At 36.3% G+C, this 20,057-nt stretch overlaps 1 protein-coding gene across 3 annotated transcripts in view; it reads left to right on the plus strand.

Annotated features, from left to right (window-relative positions):
• Positions 1-662: 662 nt before the first annotated feature.
• The window catches only part of ANKIB1 (ankyrin repeat and IBR domain containing 1), a 55,485-nt gene continuing 36,090 nt past the window's right edge, over positions 663-20,057 (plus strand). For all 3 annotated transcript variants that reach the window (XM_010712578.2, XM_010712580.2, XM_010712579.2), the window contains exons 1-3: positions 663-951; positions 13,711-14,011; positions 19,833-20,015. In XM_010712578.2, coding sequence (XP_010710880.1) covers positions 764-951; positions 13,711-14,011; positions 19,833-20,015 — 672 coding nt within the window. In that variant the 5' untranslated portion in view covers positions 663-763. The remainder of the gene's footprint in view (positions 952-13,710; positions 14,012-19,832; positions 20,016-20,057) is intronic.

Raw genomic sequence — 20,057 nt, forward strand, 5'->3', positions numbered from 1 at the left:
CCTCACATCAGGTAAAGGCAAGAGACTGTAGAGCACAACAACTGGCAGTGCTGCCTGGCACAGTATGGACCCAGTCACTGTTGTTCTGCAGCTGTTGTTTTAAAAATGAGCTTGATGTTTTAAAGAATCTCCTTAGCAGAACTGCTAGGATGGGGCTGTAGTGATTCCTATGTTTGCGTGTATTGATCTGGCTGGCAAAAAAAAAGTGCAGTTTTCACCCACCTTCATGTGCATAGGTACTTCAAGTCTATTTTACCTGGTGTTCTTTAAGTAACAGTTAAGAGGTCTAGTTTCTTGCATACTTTTGAAGAATTTTACCTCTATTGAAAGGTTTGTCTTTGGTTGTACTATGTTTTGAAATCAGTTCTAATTTCTTACTTGCTTCTCATTCGGTGGAAATTCACTTTTCATCCGTGTCTGTTAATACAGATGTATCTTGGCCCTCTTTATATTTTCTATATGTTTCAAGAGTATTTGTAATGAAAATACTCAATAGGGAAATAATCTGTGAATAATTGGGAATTTGCGTGTATCCTACCTATAAAGACTTCAGGAATTCGTGAGCAGAGGTTTTAGGCCCTAAGTACTCTTCACGTGCATGCTTACAGTGCTGCAGCTCTGGGTTAATTCATCTGGGAAAGAGTGCTTTACAAAATAATTAACATACTGTTTGTCTTTTTAGGCTGTGAAGCATGTTACAGAACCTCATGACAAGTGGATGAAAGGGAAAGGAAAAAGTGCCATCAATAGCTAGAATAGCAACATGGGAAATACAACCACCAAATTCCGCAAAGCTCTTATAAATGGAGATGAAAATCTGGCCTGCCAAATATATGAGAGTAACCCTCAACTAAAAGAAACTCTTGACCCAAATACTTCGTATGGAGAAACTTATCAGCACAATACTCCACTCCATTATGCTGCTAGGCATGGAATGAATCGTATCCTGGGGTGAGTGTAATTCAGTGTTTTGTTTGTCTGAATAACTGATCTAAGAAATTCAAGGGTTTTAGCTAGGTTATAAATAAATTGTGTGTGTGCATATGAACATATTTATGTACGTGTGTTGCAGCAGAATTTGTGCCATTTTGAAATAGTGATAGAAAACATGCAAATTAGTCTATAATCCCAATCTGGTATAACAGACTTTAATTTTACTTTTTGTGTCTTTGTTCTCTCTCCATAACATTATTATAGACAATTTCAGATTGTTTTCTGAAGACTCCTATACCACAGCTCTTTGAAAATAATGACTATTTTACTGTTCTTGATCATAGTTTGGTCTGGGTTGGAAGAAACCTTTGTGTTTTCCTGTTTTAGAAGAGTCTGTCTGTGTCATAACTAACAGATGCCATATTGATTGTATAGACTTTCAGACGGGACAATATGTATTTATTTCTTATTACCCATTTTATTTTCCATTTTGGACAATAGCAGCAAACTTGAATATGAGTGAAGATATTATTGTTGGTCAATACATACAGCTGTATTGTAGCTACTTCCATCCTTGCCTGTTTTTGCCAGTGCTCTTAGACCAGTTAGAGATTAACAACATGGAGTTTCACATCTTATCCATGTCCAGAGATCACAAGTACAAGCTGTTCCAGCCTAGTATTTCATGAATTTAATTATGAGTAAGCATTGCTAAACCTTTTCTTTAGTAGTTAATTGTGGTTTATCCCCACTAATCCCTAAGCAGGGGCTGTCCACCCAGCCAACTCCCCACCGTTTTTCAAGGTTTTTTTGCATGATGTCATATGGTATGGAATATCCCTCTGTCCTGTTTAACTCAGCTGTCCTGGTTCTGCCGCTTCCCAGCACCTTGTGCCCCCCCCTGCCACCATACTGGCAGGACAGTAGGAGAAGCTGAAAAATTTAAATGTCATTAGTTCCTCACAGCACCACTCAGCAACAAGTAGAACATCTCTGTACTGTCAGCTCTGTTTTTCTCGTAAAGCAAAGCATAGCATCATACCAAATACTATGAAAGAATAAGCAATTCTGTCTCAGATGAAACCAGGTCAATAATGAGTTAGAGGGAATTTCATTACTAGTCTCCTGCTTACGTTAGGAAATGGGACAGAGACCTATGTTGAACTGTCCTACTGTTAATATGCATTTTATCTCTGTGCTTATGTCTACAACTGATGTGCCTGTGGTTTGTTCTATGCTGAAACTACTACTCACTTGCCAGGACTGCTGCTATATTTTTTCTCCAGTTTTTTATGCTGCATGATTTCTCTGCCTTGATTTTTTGCTAAATACTTTTCTCTTCTCTCCCACTTAATTGATCTTTTAATTTCACCATTGAATCATTTTCTAATTTCCTAACATCCTCAGAACGTTCTCATTTCTCATCCTTCAATTGTAAAAAAAATTCTAAGTAAACATTATATAAAATGGCATCTAGATCTTATTTACATTTTATGTGATTTTTCTCTCTGAAATTTACAGGTTGGTTCTCTCAGTTTAAGAAAATACACCCTCATTAAAAGAATATGTGAAGTCGTTTGCATACATAGGAAGAAATGGAGTCATAATTACTGACTGCTGAGCAATCCATTAGTTAATTCATATTTTGCCATTATGATGAGATTTAGAATAGCTGCTTTGCATTAAAAATAATTAGTAATTTAGAAATGACATTTTACTTCTAGCTACATGGCTTCTAAGTCTCACAAGAAAACTCTGTTTTATTTTGCACACATTATAAACAAATGATGACTCATTTATTTTCCTAGTTTGTGTCCAAGACTTGCAGTATATTTTTTTGTTAATAAATATTGTGAAGGTAGCTGTGTTTGCTAGAGCCTGCTACTAAAAGCCTGTACTGTTGGAATTACGGTTTTATTGAGGTTCTTTTTCCCACTTGTTTTTCTGCTGTCCTTGTAACCAATTTGTTCAAAAATCATCTGTGACAGATACTACACCAAAAAAAAATGCATTTTTATCTGAAAGAAGTAGTAAGACTTGCAGTGTGCTTGTTTACAAAGTTAATGCTAGGAAGGACACAAGTGATTCTCAGTCAAACCTCTTCCTGTGGATACAGGAAGAGATTAAATAAATTGAATATTGAAATGAATACTTTGATTTACTGATGGGGTACAGTAGCTAAATATAAATGATTTTAAATCTGTATATGTTTTGAAAGAGATTTGCTATTATGGGATATTCATATGGTGTTGTATATTTATTTAGGGAGCATTTTGAATATTTGGGAATCTGTGGCTACACTTACTTGTAGTTGAAACTCTAGGCAGTATCTTGTATACTGTATCATTCTGGTTTTTTTTTCCATAGGCTGATATTTGTGTTATTGTAGATGGGTATTAACTAACATATTAATTTTGTGAAATTTTCTCAGTTCAGAGTAGTGAGATGCATTTGGCAATACACCTGTTGAATAGCAGAATATGTTAAAATAGATGTTCTGGGATGCTCAGAAATAGCCTGTCTGACAGTGCTGTTGCCCAGTACTAAAACAAATGGACAGACTTCCTGATTGTCTGGTAGCTGCTGGTGGCAGTCGAAAGACTCAGTGAAAGTACAGACACCATGTTTTTAATGAAGGAGAGCTGAGGACATCCTGGTATAATCATCTCAGAGGTGAAGAAACAGAAGAATCTGGAGAAGAGGTTAAAGGCTCTTGAAGCAAAACTCTTCTCCTGACTACCTTTATATAATTCAGCATGAACTCTACTGGCAGAAAGCTACACTCACAAAAATTCCTCAAATGTTTTTAATCATACAGTTGTTTTACACCAGGTCAGCAATCTAAGTCATCCAGTTGCTGTGCTTTTCATCTAGTTTTTACGGTCTAGAAACTGCATGTAGCGTATAACCAGACAGTAGCCTCATGCTTATTTGTATAACTCTGTAAATGAGCAATTAATTTATTTTCCTTTCGCTAGATTCTTCAAGAATGTGTTAAAATACTAGGTTTGTATCTGTGATAATTTTTCATGAGTATCATAGAAAGCTTTGATACATCAGAAAAGTTGAAATAAAAAAGGGAAAATAGCTAGGCATTCAGTTAATATAAAACTTTTATTTGGTCTACAGCCCAAAATAATGTTTAACCTGACAGATCACTTTCTTTTACTGAGCATTTAGTGTTTAAAAAACAAAAACTGCTGGTTGTGACTAATTAGCACAAACGAGAACGTTCATAGTGCTGCATGAAATTTCCAAAGGCTGTGTAGGATTCAGTGGTTCCGAGTGGCTCATTTTGTCTGCCCAATCAGGACATGAAAGCAGGTGGCTGGTTGATGTGTTTGCCCATGCCCTGTGCCTGGTCACTGCTGTCCATTCTGACCTCATTAAACGCTATTTTTAAGTGTTGTTCTGTGTGTATGTTTTTTATAGAGGCCTAAGCACCAACAGCTGAAGTCCCTGAGCCTGTGGTGCCAGCAGGCTGGAAAGACCAGAACACACACATGTTATATCACAATGTCAGTGTACCATCACTAATGGGGATCAAGCTGGAGGAGCCAGCAAGTAGGGTCGATGCCCTGGGAGCTTTGTGTAGGGAGGCAGCCTCAAGCGTGCAGGTCAGCCAGGAGGCCAAGAGATCATTCTGCATATGTGCATGTGCTTAAGCGCATGAGGTGCTGGGAGTTTTTGAGTGTCTGAAGCAGGGGACCTGCATCACATGTGCATGGGTGTGTGAGGTAATTGGAAGAACCAGGCCATGGAAAATGCCAGTTATGGGATCAACAGTATCCAAGGCTGCTTACTGAAGGGATCAACACTGTTCAGTTGTATATTTTGCCCACTGTTGGAGCTTCATCCTGCTCACCAACAGAGTGGAATGGATTAAGGATCACTGATGGTGTTTGTGGTCAGTGAGTGCTGAGTGTTTCTGTCCATGTGGATCCACATATACTGCACATGTATTGCATGCATGTGCATGAATGCGTTATGTGCATGGCCTCGCCTATGTCTGAGCCTACTTTTGGGGAGCCACCGCAACCTTGCCTCCCATGAGCTGCTGGATTTGGCAGCCCCAATCAGCCAGAGGCCTTTTATTAAAAATAGAATGGAACAAAGAGAACAAATACACCTTAACATCACTCTAGAAAACTAGATTACTTTCCATTTTGGAAGGACTAAAAATTTAAATTTTCTTTCTCGGACTATATTGTAAATATCACGGGAACAATTTGAGTGCCATTTACTCACTGATTTTCTGTTATGGCCTGTGGATATCTGCTGTAGCAGATATCTTAACTTAAATTCAGCAATGACTTTCAGAGAAGTTTGCCTTGGTTGCTAATAGATCTAGTTCAGTAAGGTCATCTGTGTTACAAAACTATTCAGATTTGCTACTCAGATTATGTTCATCACAATTTAATAAATAGGTAGTTGTCAGTGGATAATAGGAAGTAAAATAAAAAGTTACATGACCATCAGAAACATAAAAAGAAGATATGTAGCAATGATTTTAGAGCCTTGTGCAACATACAAATTGATTTTATTCCACTGTTAAGATTTATCATAATCCATTATGAATGAAAGTCTTGATTCTTATTCAAAAAGATAAGTTTAAATTATGTTTAGTGAATGGATATAAAAACAGCGCAAAGAGCACATGGGGGAAAACCTTCTTAGATAACCTGTAGTTCTGCAGCATATGCTGTGGTGTGACTTTCAGTGTCGTAGTTTTACTTGGGAGCTTTTTGAATCCTTGACACATTTTTTTCTCATCATATTCAGACACAGAAAGAGACTGAGTGGAAGGGATTTCTGGAGGTAATCCAGTCCAACCCCCTCTTCAAGCAGGGCCACCCAGAGCACATTGCACAACATTGTCTCCAGGCAGGATTTGAAGATCTCCAGAGAAGGGAGACTCCACAACCTCTCTCGGCAACCTGTGCCAGTGCTCTGCGTCCTCAGGGTGAAAAAGTTTTTCCTCATGTTCAGGACCTTTTTACTGTTAAGTCATATCTCTCTGTGAGTATTCAAGCCCAAACTGGCTCATTTGGAGCAGTTAATACTGATCCTAAGCAGAACACCAGGATAAGTCAATAGAAGCAGTGAGACAGCAGTAGCTTGTGAAGCCAATTTTTTCCAGAGCAGTAAAAGCAAAGGTTTCCAGTTACAGAAGTCTAGAAATTGGGATTAATCCTACTGAAACTAAGTATTTTTGTCCTCTAGTTACAGATGCTACTGTTGAGTGTATTTAGATACTGTTTCTCCTTGTTACCGGGATTTTCTGCAACTGCTATAAAAGCAAAAACATCAGGTTATGTGCTCTTCCCTGCAGTTAGTAACTGTTTATGTTTTGTTATTCAGATTATAATCTGTTACCATATTATCCTCCTTTTCCTTTTCTTGAAAATCAAATGCTGTAAAAATAAGATCCCTTATTGGTGAGATGAGATGTATGAATACAGTACATTTATGAAGATTCTTTATTCCGTGTTATCTGTTTTCCTTAATAAAAACCTGTGATTGTTTGACCACAGGCAAAGTGAAATTACATTTGAGCTGTAAAGAAGCAGAGTATTGCTTTGGTCCTTTGCACCAGGATGACTAAGTTAGTTTTGTTACCATGTAGTGTTTGTGATTGTCAAGGTGGTTGAATCTCTGTGTCAAGTGGCTTAACCCACTTGGAGAGTTGGGCACATGTGGCTTCCTCAGCAGACAGGTCTACTGGTTCTGTAGTTATAGAAATGATGGCTGGGAAACTTGGAGTGTCTGATAAGCAGAAATCTGTCAGTGTCTCATCGCTAAATGCTATATCCAGCTAACGTATTCAGTGACATTATATGTAGAATGTCAACTGTGAATGAGTCAATGTTTAAAATTCATACATTTTCCAATTTAAATAAAATCACTTCATTGAGACATTTAAGGAAAATAAAAAGCCTCTTCTATTGATGTTATTAAACATCAAGCAACACGCAGATTGAACGGGTTTTTCTGGAGAATAGGAGAAAGGGAGAGAGGAAGATGAGACAATCTTTGTAATACATTCATATTTTGTAGAAAGAATAAAAGGGGTAAAAATCCTGCTAGTACTGCCTGTGTAATTCCATCATTGCTGCTATATAAATAATATCAACACTAGATGTCATACATTGCAAGGTGATTTACAAGCTGTTAGGAAGATAACAGTCCCTGCACGGAAATATGAAGCTTTGTGTTTAAATGGTAAAGATGAACCCATTCCTTGGTAGTTTCATGGTTATTATTTCATCTGACATTTTTTTAAAACCAATCTAAAATAATCTCACAGTTACTTGAGAAGAGCATTCTACGTGGGTAGTCTTTTTAGAAAAAAACTGATTCAAAGGATGTATTTGGAAAGAAAGCTTGGCAACCTTGCACATAGCAGGGGGTTTGAAACTAGATGACCATTGTGGTCCTTTTCAACCCAGGCCATTCTATGAGTCTCTGAAAGCTTAGAAGCTCAGACCAAAGTTAGGGAATTGGTTCTAGCTCTAAATAAATGAGTAGGATGAGAGGCCAGAGAAAGCAGTGAAAATCATACAGATTTTGCATTACAGAAGACTTCGAGTCACAAAAGTGGCTGGTAAGCAACCAGTTCTGTTGGAAGCTGCTTCTAATTTGGCATACAACTCTTTTTCTTTTAAAATCTTACTTAAAATACTGAAATAGAAGCTACAGTTGGCATGTAATCATGGAAGCAGCATTGCTAGCTCTCCAACAGGCCACGCTGAGGTCAGTCAAAAATAAAATCCAGTCGTTCAACAGTTAAAGGTAACTTAAGGATGTTAATACCTTCTTGTACGAGGAATTATTTAATTCTGTGTTTTGGTGCTGCTGTCACTTCTAACAGGCTTTAGAACCTTGTATAAAGTATGATTGGTTTTGGTGCACTGGAAGGATTGACCAAGTTTTGTGTCCATTGCTTTTAGATAGTTTGGGTCTGTGCTCCACAATTCCTTTGTATCCCTTTGGTACTCCCACATTGTCCCTCTTGGTCTTCTTTGTTGTACCAAGCCAAAGGTTACTTCTACAGAAAGTCATACTCGGTCATAATAGTTGGCACAAAGCCACTACAACTTTTCAATACATTTGCTTCTTTTTAGTGAGGAAAACAAGAAGTTCTTGTTGATGCATATCTATGTAATACCTTTCTTAAATGTCTTTAGGTAGTAGGATGCTACGTTAACGTGAGTCAGTCCAGCTGCAGTCAGATCAGCTGGTGACCTACTTTTAGTCACCTCAATAATCTTTTTGAAAACAAGGTATTTGGGAAGGCAGTAGTTGAAGTTGCAGCAATACAGTGAAAAAGATTCTAAGGCTTTATTGAGCTGGTTTAAAAGGAATTGAAGACAGTGCTTGAGTTCTAGGCAGTATTTTTGTACTGAACATTACGTTAAGCCCGTAAGTGGAACAGCAAATGTTGGCAGAGCCAAAGAATTTCATTTGAACCTTTGGTTGCTCTGAGATATGATTCATGTGCACCAAGCTCTGGATTTGATCCTCAAATGAATGGTTATCTATGAAAATCTGTAGAAATTGTTTGAGTACTCAGGAAATGGATTTAATTCATTTTGCCAGATGTTCTTGATAGGAGTCATATGAATGGGAAAAATGGAAGGCATTTCTGATTAGGAAAAATACAAGATCTAGAGCTAGAGTGAAGTCCTTGACATAAGAGATCTTAAAATGTCTGTGAAGACTTCAAATTTCAGAATGAATAATTAACTCTTTGCAGACTTCCATCAGCAGTGCAGTATCCATGCCAGCTCTCCACTGATTCCCATGTTTTGCCAGTAGCCCAAACTGCCACTGGTATAATCTTAATCCTTACTTTAACAGAATATTATTAGTGTTTACAGGCATTCTGGCAGTGTTAATAACAGATCTTAGGCAAGGAGTAAGTTGAATTTAAGGCTTATAAAAAATCAGGATAATAGTTCCATGGTGTTTTGTAGTTGGAGTTTTGTGGGTTTGTTGGTTTTTTTAAATAAATAGGCTAGATTTAATAATCTATCAGGAGATTCTTTATCTCAGAATAGAGATAGTCACTGAATCCTACTCAGTTTTTTTTACTACATATGGATTCTTGGGCTGTAGGAGAAGCATAAGAATCTTGAGGAAAGAGAGAAAAACCTGTAAATATTAATGAAGAATTTCCTACTACTATCTAATGGATCAAAGTATCAGTAATTGTTGTTACACAGTGTGGCTGTTAACATCAGGCAAATACTTACACTTTTCACAATATCATTTAAACCAGTCCGTACTCCTGTACAGCCATCAGACATGACAAAAAGGAATTCTTCAAGTGCTTTCTAGAACAGTATAGTTATTTGTACATTTTAGGGGTGTGGAGGGGAAGTATTTCATATTAATGAAATGTCCATCATTATTCAAGGTTGACATCAAAGTAACGTGTCAATGTTGACCCGCTGTGTTTGGAAGTTGAATGATGCAGTAACTGTGGTTTAATTTATTGCATGAGCATCTTAAATGACTGGGTAAAAATGTTTGGCTCTTCTCTGTATTTTTGTAACTCATGGCTTAGCCATACTTGCTCAAAAAGCTGTTAGCTTTCACTTACGCAGTGTTAACTCTTTTAATAGTGAGCTGGACTTCACTGGGCTAACTCAAGGACCAGAAGAAATATTCTGAAGAAGTCTGTGCAGATTAGATTACCTTGTTGCTGTACCTTTTCTAACACATCTTGCTTAGAGTAGTGCAATTTGCATTATATTTATATGGTATACTAAGTGTCTTGCACTTTCACTTCACAATGGCTTTTACTTTGGTTTTATTTTTGTAATGTATGTATGTTTTCATGTTTTGTGAGTGTACATATATCTATACATGTATAAATGTATATAACTATAAATAAGTATATTATGTAGCATCTGCATAGAGAAACAGGCCATAAATGTTTTCATCCCCACTTTTATTAAAACCTGATGAAATAGTTGTGTTGATGCTTCTCAGACTGAGGGAATGTGTCAGTTGTTTATTATTCAAATTCACAGCCTAATTATCTTGAGTCTCTTGCTGCTTTTGTCCAAATACGGATAGTAGTAGGTGTAAATGTTACAGACATTTCTTTTTTGCCACTTTTTCAACACTTTTTTTCATGCATTTGTCACCTCAAGTTTGGATTCTGTAGAGAGCTACAGCTTGATGCAAAATCTGGAAGCTGTAACTAAAGAAAAGTGTGACTGTCTTGTGATTACGTGGTATTTCCCGTATGCAATGTTTTTTTTTTTCACTTTACCAGTACATTTCCAAGCAAAACATAGCTTTTATACCTCTGAAGTTACAAGCCAGATCAGATGGGTCTGTGGCACTGAGCTTTGGAAGTGTTACACACCAAATACCATTGGTAAAAATTGAGCCATGTCGAATAATGACCATGTGGTACAAAATCTATTGATTTACCCTCCTTTAGACATTAGTCATCTTCTCTGAACTTAAAGTTGTGGATTTTCAGCTTTGGTTGTTCCTTTGATTTCTGGAAATTATAAAGAGAAGATGGAGATGCTTTTTATGTTTCCAGTGAGGTGATGGTTGCCTTTGCTAGCACTGGTGTTTGTCACACCCATTTATAAGACACAGAAAGTTAGCAATAAACAAGATGAACAAGTAATTGTCCCTATGTAAAATGTTTTGTTTTTTTTTTCCACACCAACAATGTTTACAAAACCCACAAAATTGTGTTAGAAATTTTGCTTAAATTTTAAGTGAACATTGAGAGATGTGTGCAGAAGATGTTTCTCACTGAAGATTTCATAGAGATTGTTAGATACTCTTTTACCATGTAATTTTCACATAAGGGCAGATGTTGATGTTAGGAGAATGGTCTACTAGAGAGGTGCTTTGGATTTATCTCTAACAGCACAATGACAGTTTAAAAAATTTAAATCCATCCTATGTCTTTTTATCATTTGTTTAACATAGAAACCCGCAAGTGGGCATTTTAGGTTGATGATTTGACTTGATGATCTTAAGGGTCTTTTCCTCCCTAAGTAATCCTGTGATTTTATTCTATAACTTCTTAAAACCAGAGTTTTATTGTATTTTTCCATGAAGCTTAATTTTATGGTGAAAGAAATTTATAGCAATACTTATTCACTACTAAAGCTGACTTTTAAATTAACTCTTTAGAGAGAATTTTTGGTTTTGAAAAGGTGTACTGCCTTGACAGCCCTGAAGTTCTGCATTTATGCAGAGTTTCAGCCTAGGGCTGTTTTCAGAGAACAAGTGTAATGCAACCAATTCCACAGTATTTGTATCTGTGCAGTACTTTAATCTTCTACAATGATTACCTATATAAATCTAAGTAGTGTAAAAATATTAGGTTGCAGCATACAAGTATTCTAATATGGATTAAATCTCTGTATATTTGCATTATTAAATAGAACCATTGTAGAGTTGTTGGGAGAAATAGAGTAAGTAAGTTTTCTAAATAAGTTTAAGTAAGTTTTAAGAACGTTTTATAGAAAAAAGTGTATGTGATCTACAGCTTTTACAGGTCACCACAAAAACATTGTGCTGTTCCATAATCAGATGCATTGTAACCTGATTCAGGAGTGAATCACATGTTTTAAAATACCACAGCATGGAATTTAAGTGATGATAAAATGCTAAATAAAAACAGAAAACAGAAGTGTTAGCAAGTCTAGACAGTGATGTTTAGATAGCTAGAGAAACTTCGTGTGATTTGGGAAGTGATGATGAAGGCCTTCTGGCAATTAAAGCAGCTAAAGCCCTGCATCAGCTCAGTACAGAAATCACAGACAGGTCTTCACAGAATTTTAAAGTGACATTTTACTTTGAGATAAAGAAGTAGCAGGAGTCATTATGTTGGATATAAAGCAACTTGAGGTGGGAGGAAAAGATGTGGTTAATGAATACCTGAAAGACACTCCTGACATTTGAAGACTGTGCGTCTGATTAACGCAGCCATCTATCGCATTATGCAGACTAAGTTCAAACTTTGAAATAAATTTTCACTTGATGTAAAAGGCAAAGCCCACCCAGCTTGCAGCACTGAATTGTTTTTGTTGGCTTCACACTCCTAGCAGGCTGCTAGGCCTCGGTACCAGGTGAGACCTTTCGTCTCTGCTCTTCCTTGTGTTTGTCCTCAGGAATTCCTGCCAAGTGCTTCTACATAAGAACTGGCATTTTTGGTATCCTGTTACTTTCCAAAGACTGCTGTAGTAATTGCAGAAGTGATCTGAGCCCATCTTTATCATAATTTCATCTCAGTTCATTCCACATGAATTTGGTGGAGTCTGCTCCCTTCACAAACTTTTTGTTGTATAGAAGCTTGGAAATTGTTTGTTATATCATGGGACAGACAAAAAGTAAAATCAGATGCTAAAGTTATTGCAAAGCTAACTTCCAGCTCTTTAGGGAGTTAGACAGCTAAATCCCCTGGGAAACTGTCCTCAAGGGCAGGGGAGTGGAGTAGAGCTGGCAGATCTTTAAGGAATCTTTCCTTACTGCTCAAGAACTCTCCATCCCCAAGTGTGAGAAGTCAGGAAAATAATGCCAGAGTCCAGCATGGCTGAACCAGGATCTGCTGGTCAAATTTGGGAGCAAAAAGAAAATGCATGGGCAGTAGAAGCAGGAACAGATACCCTGGGAAGATTATAAGGATGCTGCTAGACTGTGTAGGAATGGGGTCATGAAAAACAGCAAGGGAACCATTCTCTATTAGAACTTTTCATAAGATCATAATGGTTTTGTGAAAACTTGGTTCTGAAGCACTCCTTAGCAGTATTCTCATGGCCATTTATAAGGAAGCAGTCTTTCCTCCTTTCCATTTCCTAGCATGCTCCCTCCCTTGAGAAAAAAAATTAGATCAATATATTATTATTTTAACATTTATTATATTAATATTGTATACTTCAAAAGAATAAGGCAAGTTTGGCTTCGTAGGTCTTGTATGTTTTGTCTCATTTCTTCCATTTCATAACTGGATTGTAATTTCTGTAATTCGTTGCTGGCAAGAAGCAGCAGAAAGCTTTATTGCCTCAGCAGCTGTCAGGAATCAGATTTGCAATTCCAGGAATCGATCTGTTCTTTTCCTCTCATTCCTCAGCTGATCCTTTTTGTTGCCATAGTTTATTGTCCACTGTGAACAGCAACTAAAGCATTCTGAGAAAAGACTTGTCAACCCCTGTCATCCGTATAGATGGGCATTTGCATGATAAAAAGAAATGATCTATTTAATCAGTCTTGTGCCTTAATAACAGTTCTTGCAATACAACACAGAATTTTAGAAAAAACTTGGCCTACAAAAATTTGCCACACTCCAAGAAATCAAACGGACTGTTGATATTTTGGTAACTCATGCTGATCTTGGCTATTGACTCCGAAAAGAGCTCAACTGGATATAAATTCTCCCCCAGCTTTTCATAAGGGCGCGTGGACTGGTGTTCTGAACAAGGTTCTTGAACAGACTGATTTACTCTTCGTTTCCCCTGAATGAAAATAAAAACAATTTGTTGTCTTAGGGAGGCATTAAAAGAGTAATTAAAGCAATTTGTGAGCACCATATGGAGTGTAAATTAATGATTATTTTTTTTTTTACATGTTAACATATCTAATAAAAATTATTGATTAAGGATGTATATCTATCACATACCTTATCAAAATCTTGGCAAAAGGAAAAGAAAGCTGTCATCATAAAACCTTCCCACTTCAAGAAAATGAGAAGAATTGTGTGCTAGTTACCTCTCTTCTGTTTTCCTTCCTTTGCAGAACTTTCCTTTTTGTTAGAGATGGTAACCCAAATAAACGGAATGTGCACAATGAGACATCTATGCACTTACTGTGTATGGGACCTCAGATCATGATATCAGAAGGAGCTCTTCATCCTCGCCTGACAAGACCTTCCGAAGATGATTGCAGAAGAGCAGACTGCCTGCAAATGATCTTGAAATGGAAGGGAGCAAAGCTGGATGAAGGACAGTATGAACGAGCAGCCATTGATGCTGTTGATAACAAAAAAAATACACCTTTGCACTATGCTGCTGCCTCAGGGATGAAAACCTGTGTCGAGGTAAAAGTCGATATATGATCACAAGTCTTATACCGCTGTCAGTAAATTACATGCAGTGTTTCACAAGGCTGTTTCAAGGAAAACGATCTGGTTGAATTAGCTTTTTAATTAACTTATGTTTTCATTAATTGAAAAAAAAAATGACAAAGCTAAGCAGCCCGGAACATACACTGTATAGAAGACAATGAAAAAATGGATTACTTCTATATTAACTTTATGACATAAACTCTTCGGCACAAAATAAACTGATATAGGCTTATAAAAGTTGGAAATAATTACAAGTCTGTAACACTGGTGAAGAGGCTTTAAAAGGGAAAATTAAAGTTCTAATGCCATCCATGTTTCAAGAACAGGTTTGATGTCTTTAATTCACAGTGCCCAGCTTTTTTATAGGATGCCTTAGATCAGTGCTAGCATATATCAATATAATTACCTTTTTGCAAATTAAAAATTTCTTTAATGTTTGTGAAGGTACTGTGGCAATGAGTAATGGGAAATCATAAAAACTTTGAAAGTGTCCCACCAAGTTTATTTTTAAACTATACCAAATAATGAGAACTAGTATTTAATTGTGCTAGTAATATAATTTAAAGAGCACAGTGTAACACACCTAATATTTTTAGAAACAGCTAACATTTTCATAAGAGTGTATATCCTAACATCAAGAATTCTCCTTGTTCTCATGTCTTTTAACAAGTTATTACTTTGGTCAAACAGCTTTCTATAGTTTTCTACTTTTCTTAAGTGTATTTGTTGAATTCTTTGGAAGTCTGTACGTAAACTAGCAGAAAACTTTTTCACCCATGTTTTTTTGACTGCTTCAGAGACATCTCATAAATTAGTCATATGTAATTTCCTTCAATCAATGCTGTATTTTCCTCATTATTTCCAATTTGTCCAGGTATCTCTCAGTAATGCTTGTTGTACTGTTCTCGACTTTCCCAATTTTCTGTGGAGCTATATTTAGTACTGATGTTACTTTTACCATCTTCTAATCTTGTACTATCAAAGATGTAAGCAATAGGTTGCATATTGTAATAAATAGTTCAGAAATTTTATATTTAAATTCCATCAGGACTCATGAATAAATACCATCTGGTGCTGTAGATTCATTAGTATTTGGTTTATTGATTTGTTCTAGAACTTCTTGTGCTGAGACTTCAATTTAAAATGGACTTTTGCTGGTGTCCTTCATAAAGCATGGGGATCTATGTAGCACAGGCACTGAGAAACTGGATTCCTATCATTTTTCTGCTTTATGTTATCTGGGATTGCTCTTGCACTTCGTTTGGTAACTGACTTTACAGACACATTGACAGATGCACTCTGTGATGTTTTGAAATGACTTATTCTGAGTTGCTATGTATTTGGCACATTGTTCAAGACCATTCTTAGCCTTATATATCGTGTTTTTACATTTACTTTTCTCCAGACTGTTCTTCATATTTTCTTCAGTTGGGGACAGAGTCAGTTTACCGTTCCCGTATAAATACGTCCTGCTCTTCTATCCTGACACATTCTTCTGATGTCTCTAGATTTTTTTTTCACTCTTTTATTTAGTATCACTTTCTGAATTAGGCAGTGGATCGTTTCGAGGGCATGGAGTCTGAAGTACAATTTGGGAATTGTTATTGAGCGCTTCTTTGACTGCAACATTTTCAGTCAGGTCTTGCACATTTCTCTGGGCAAAGTAAGAATTTACTTCTCATATGCTGGCTAACTAATTTGTCTATGATTCTGTCACTTCCAGAGTTTAAAAATTTAATTTAAGTATCTTTAGCACAGCATTTTCTTGATCTGCTTGGGAGATTTAGTGACTGAAGTTTGTGTTGTTTGTTCTACCTTTGCAGTATTACTGTTCTTTGTTAGCATGCTACTTCTATTGTTGCAGTTTGGTTAGGTGATCATTCATGCTCTTTGTGTTTAAATCCAGAATTGTGTTCCACTGGGATTCTCTGATATTTGATGGCACAGCCAGTTTATTTATCCATGAATTTTTTGAAAAAGAAAAATAGAATATGTCACCACCCTTCCAACACTGAAAACTTCTCTGTGATTCTTGCGTAATATGTCCAGTGGTATTGCTTTGTTGTGTTGGTTGTATTCTGCCAAGTTTCCAGATACAATCTGAACATTCTCATTTAAAATTTGTCATTTCAGTTGCCCAACTTTAGCTGTGCCCAGCTTTAGCTGTGCACTGGCTTGAACTGTATGCTATTCTTTATTTTCTGGCTTTTCATTAGTCCTCTCTTTAAAACCTCAGCTAGTGTCTTTTTTATGTCTATAGCCAACACTCTTTTTGTTCTGTGATTATGAAGATTATCCTTCCTTTGTAGTTTTCTGAGCTTCTAATGAATGGAAACTGCTTCCCCGTGATGTTTTCTATGCTGTAAATTAAGCCTATGGGTGTCTGAAAGTTCATTCTTTAGTATGAGAAGAGTTTAGAGGATGCTGCTAATAGATTCTGATATTTAACCTCCAGTATCACAGCCAAAATCTATGTTCTCTTTTCTGCCTCGTGTAGTTACTGCAAGCCTCATGCAAGCAGTTTGTTATCAGCACTTCACTAGAAATTACCTAAACGTATCCTGAGTTTCACCACGGAGGCAGGTCACAGTCTTTTCTAGATAAATTATTCTCAGATCCAGCTAATTATGTTCATAGTAACTGGATTGCACACAGATATTGCCTTGCTACTCCTGTACACTAGAGTGAAACTTTCCTTATTTGTAAGGTTATATAATTGATTTAATATCTCTTTTGATGCAATTAATTTATAAATGAGTATCAGGCTGTGTCCTAGGTCTAACTTAACACTGCTCTTAAGTTGATTGTCAACTTTTATTTATTTTAGATTGAGCAAACAGAAGGTTATGGATTGCAAAGGACCATGTACTTCTCTCTCATTCTGCTTTTTAATACCACTTGTGTGATCCAGCTGCCTGATAAATTCAAACTACAGGGATATTCAAAATACAGTTTCACTCAGAGTTGTTCCATGTAGCCTTCTCCAAGATCTATTTATTTCTAAACATTATTGTTTAGATTTTCATGTCAGAAAATGAGGAATGCTGTGGCTTAGCACTTAACAACCTCTGAGCCAAAGTTGGTGAAAATAAAATAAAACTCATATGAAGTGATCTGACATGAATCAGTCTTCAGTCTTTCAGTATTGTCTGTAGTCCCTCAACATGAACAGCAACACTACATCATGAAAAGCAGGAAACAGAGCTTAGTAAAAGAATTTAGCAATAATTTCTTTGTTCCTGAGATCTAAAAATCTGGAAAAAAAAAGAAAAAAAGACTTAACCCTCAAGTTTTTTCACTCTGTTCAATAAATTGAAGGTTGTTTGGATTTCTCGGGGTGCCTTTTGCATGTATTAACTGCTGCATGCCATGTTGGGGTATTTACTGTCACTTCAGAGCAGCATTCTTCATTAATTATCTCTTTTTTCCGTAACTATTCAGGGAAACTCAATAATTGTAACTTCTATCCCCCCTGTACCCAAATAAGGAAATGGGAGAAAGAACATATTCCTGTGTGGGTGAACCACCTACTAGCTGAGGTTGTTCAGTCTTAATTCTTCTCCATTCACATGTGTTTAATTTCTTCTCTGAGCAGAACAACTGTGTGGAGCACATTGCTGAAGACGTGTTAACATGCTTACCTCCAAACACTAAACAGGAAAAAAAGGCTTGACTTTTATATTGAATAGATTTGATTTCATGCAGATATATTACACTATCACAGCATATTTGGTATATTAAATAGCATTTTTATTATTTAAATTCTTTATGTGATTAGATTATTAGTATCTTTTTAATTTCCTAACAGACGTAAGCCTTTTTAACAGTGGCACCAAAGAAATAGGGTGTCATTCTTAACATCAGTTTACACATCCATCATCTTGCAAATTAGATTTTGAGCTGCATAAGTCTATGGAGTCTTCTTTCAAGTTTATTTATTAATTTTCTTCTTCAGACGATGTCTTTTATGATTCTGTTAAATTTTGTTAAAGTTTAAAATGTACAGACAATGTGAAATTCAAGTTACTAAAATTTTAGCACTATCAAGAAGTTCAAATAGAAAACGAGGTATGTGTAGGCTGGATATCTTGAAAATTATCCTAGTATTATCATAATTTCTACCTGATACTGTGCTTGAGGAGAAAATATGGTGTCGTCCTTGATGACACAAATTTCTGCTTTTTATATATCTTTTAATTTTGGAGAAAATGGGAAAAGTTTTCAAGGAATCTACAAGACCAGGGAGAGACTCTTTATCAGGGACTGTAGTGACAAGACAAGGGGTTGATATTGATAAAGGATATTGATAAATTGATAAAGGGTAGGATTGATTAGATGTAAGGAAGAAATTCTTCACAGTGAGGGCAGTGAGGTGCTTGCATGAGATGCTCAGGTAAGTTGTGGATACCCCATCTCTGGAAGTGATCGAGGCCAGCTTGGATGGGACTTGGAGCAACCTAACCTAGGTGTTCCTTCTGCCCATGACAGTAGGATTAATCCCTTCCAACTCATACCATTCTATGATTCTGTGAATTATTCCAGATCTGTAAAATTTGTTCTGTATTATATAGTGACAGCTTCAATAAAAAAAGTATGTTGAAGATGAAAATTAAGAAGTGATCACAATCAAAAAGATGTTGTGAAGAGCAGGTCTTTACGTGGAAATCTTATTTTTTAGAAGTAAAAAAAATAAGTTTTGAAATTTGCAGTACGGGATAGAATTATTATAGCTATCACAGTCTGAAAACAAGATAATGATTATAGGTTTTGGTTTTATTTAGAGATACAGTGAATCATTTTAATAGTGATTGTCCTGAATGCTCCACCATTAGAGTTCAGTATGTGTTATAGAGGCATCACAACAAATCAGCAGAATTATGTACTCTTGACTTTTGTATGGCATTTGCTTTGCTTGCTTATATCAGATGAGTTTATAGCAGGAAACAAGTTTGCCAAGATAATGAGAGCAGTGCAATTAGTGTTTATTAGCTAGAGACTCCACTTCTGGCTGGCTATTGACAAGAGACAGTGGCACTATACAGAGACATATTTGATATCAAGCATTTGGTAAGGTTAGTGTAACCCAGCTTATGTGCTATTTACTTGGCAGTAGAAAAATAATTGCTGGTTTTGCAGTTGGTTGGTTTAGCTTTTGGTTGCATCATGTCATTTCTTTCTGTCCGGTTCTCAAAAATAAGGTAGATCTACCAGTGGTGTTATTTATGAATTAATACCCTGTCTTCCCTCCTTTCCTGGGGACTCTCCCACCTTCTGTCACTACGAGTGAATCACTGATGTGAAGAATAGTGGAGTTATACCCATATGTAAAGAATATTTAAAGATGGCTATAGTTTCATCTTGCCGGGTGCTTGATGATCTCAAGCCCTTCATTTTCTGTGGAGCACTGACCATATCAGTACAGCTGAACTGCAGTGATCAAACCCTAGCAAAAACATATGACCTTGTAATATATTTCTGTGATTTTTTGGTTCCATGAAATTACAGTAGTATAGTTATAATTATATATTAAATCAAGCAGTAATTTATTCAGTAACAGTTACAATAATTTAATTTATTAAGTAGTAGTAAGTGAATTTGATGATTAATTATTTATTCAGTGATAAGCTAACAATATATTTAATGACATGATCTTTGCTTCCCAAAGGTGATTGCTGCTATGTTTATCCCTTCTTTCAGTTTTCCTTGTTCTTATTTTTTTATTCTCTTCTTCATATATCATTTCTTCAGGATGTTGTTAGAGTTGGTAATTGATAACTATTTACTTTTTTTTCAGCTTCTGGTAAAACACGGTGGAGACTTGTTTGCAGAAAATGAAAATAAAGATACCCCATGTGACTGTGCAGAGAAACAACACCACAAAGAGCTAGCTCTTAACCTGGAATCTCGAATGGTATTTTCACGTGATCCTGAAGCTGAAAGCATTGAAGCTGAGTATGCTGCTTTAGACAAAAAAGAGGTCAGAGAATACTTTAAATTTACACATTTATATTTGTAGCAG

This window comes from Meleagris gallopavo, chromosome 6, assembly GCF_000146605.3.
Source record: "Meleagris gallopavo isolate NT-WF06-2002-E0010 breed Aviagen turkey brand Nicholas breeding stock chromosome 6, Turkey_5.1, whole genome shotgun sequence".
Taxonomy (NCBI): Eukaryota; Metazoa; Chordata; class Aves; order Galliformes; family Phasianidae; genus Meleagris; species Meleagris gallopavo.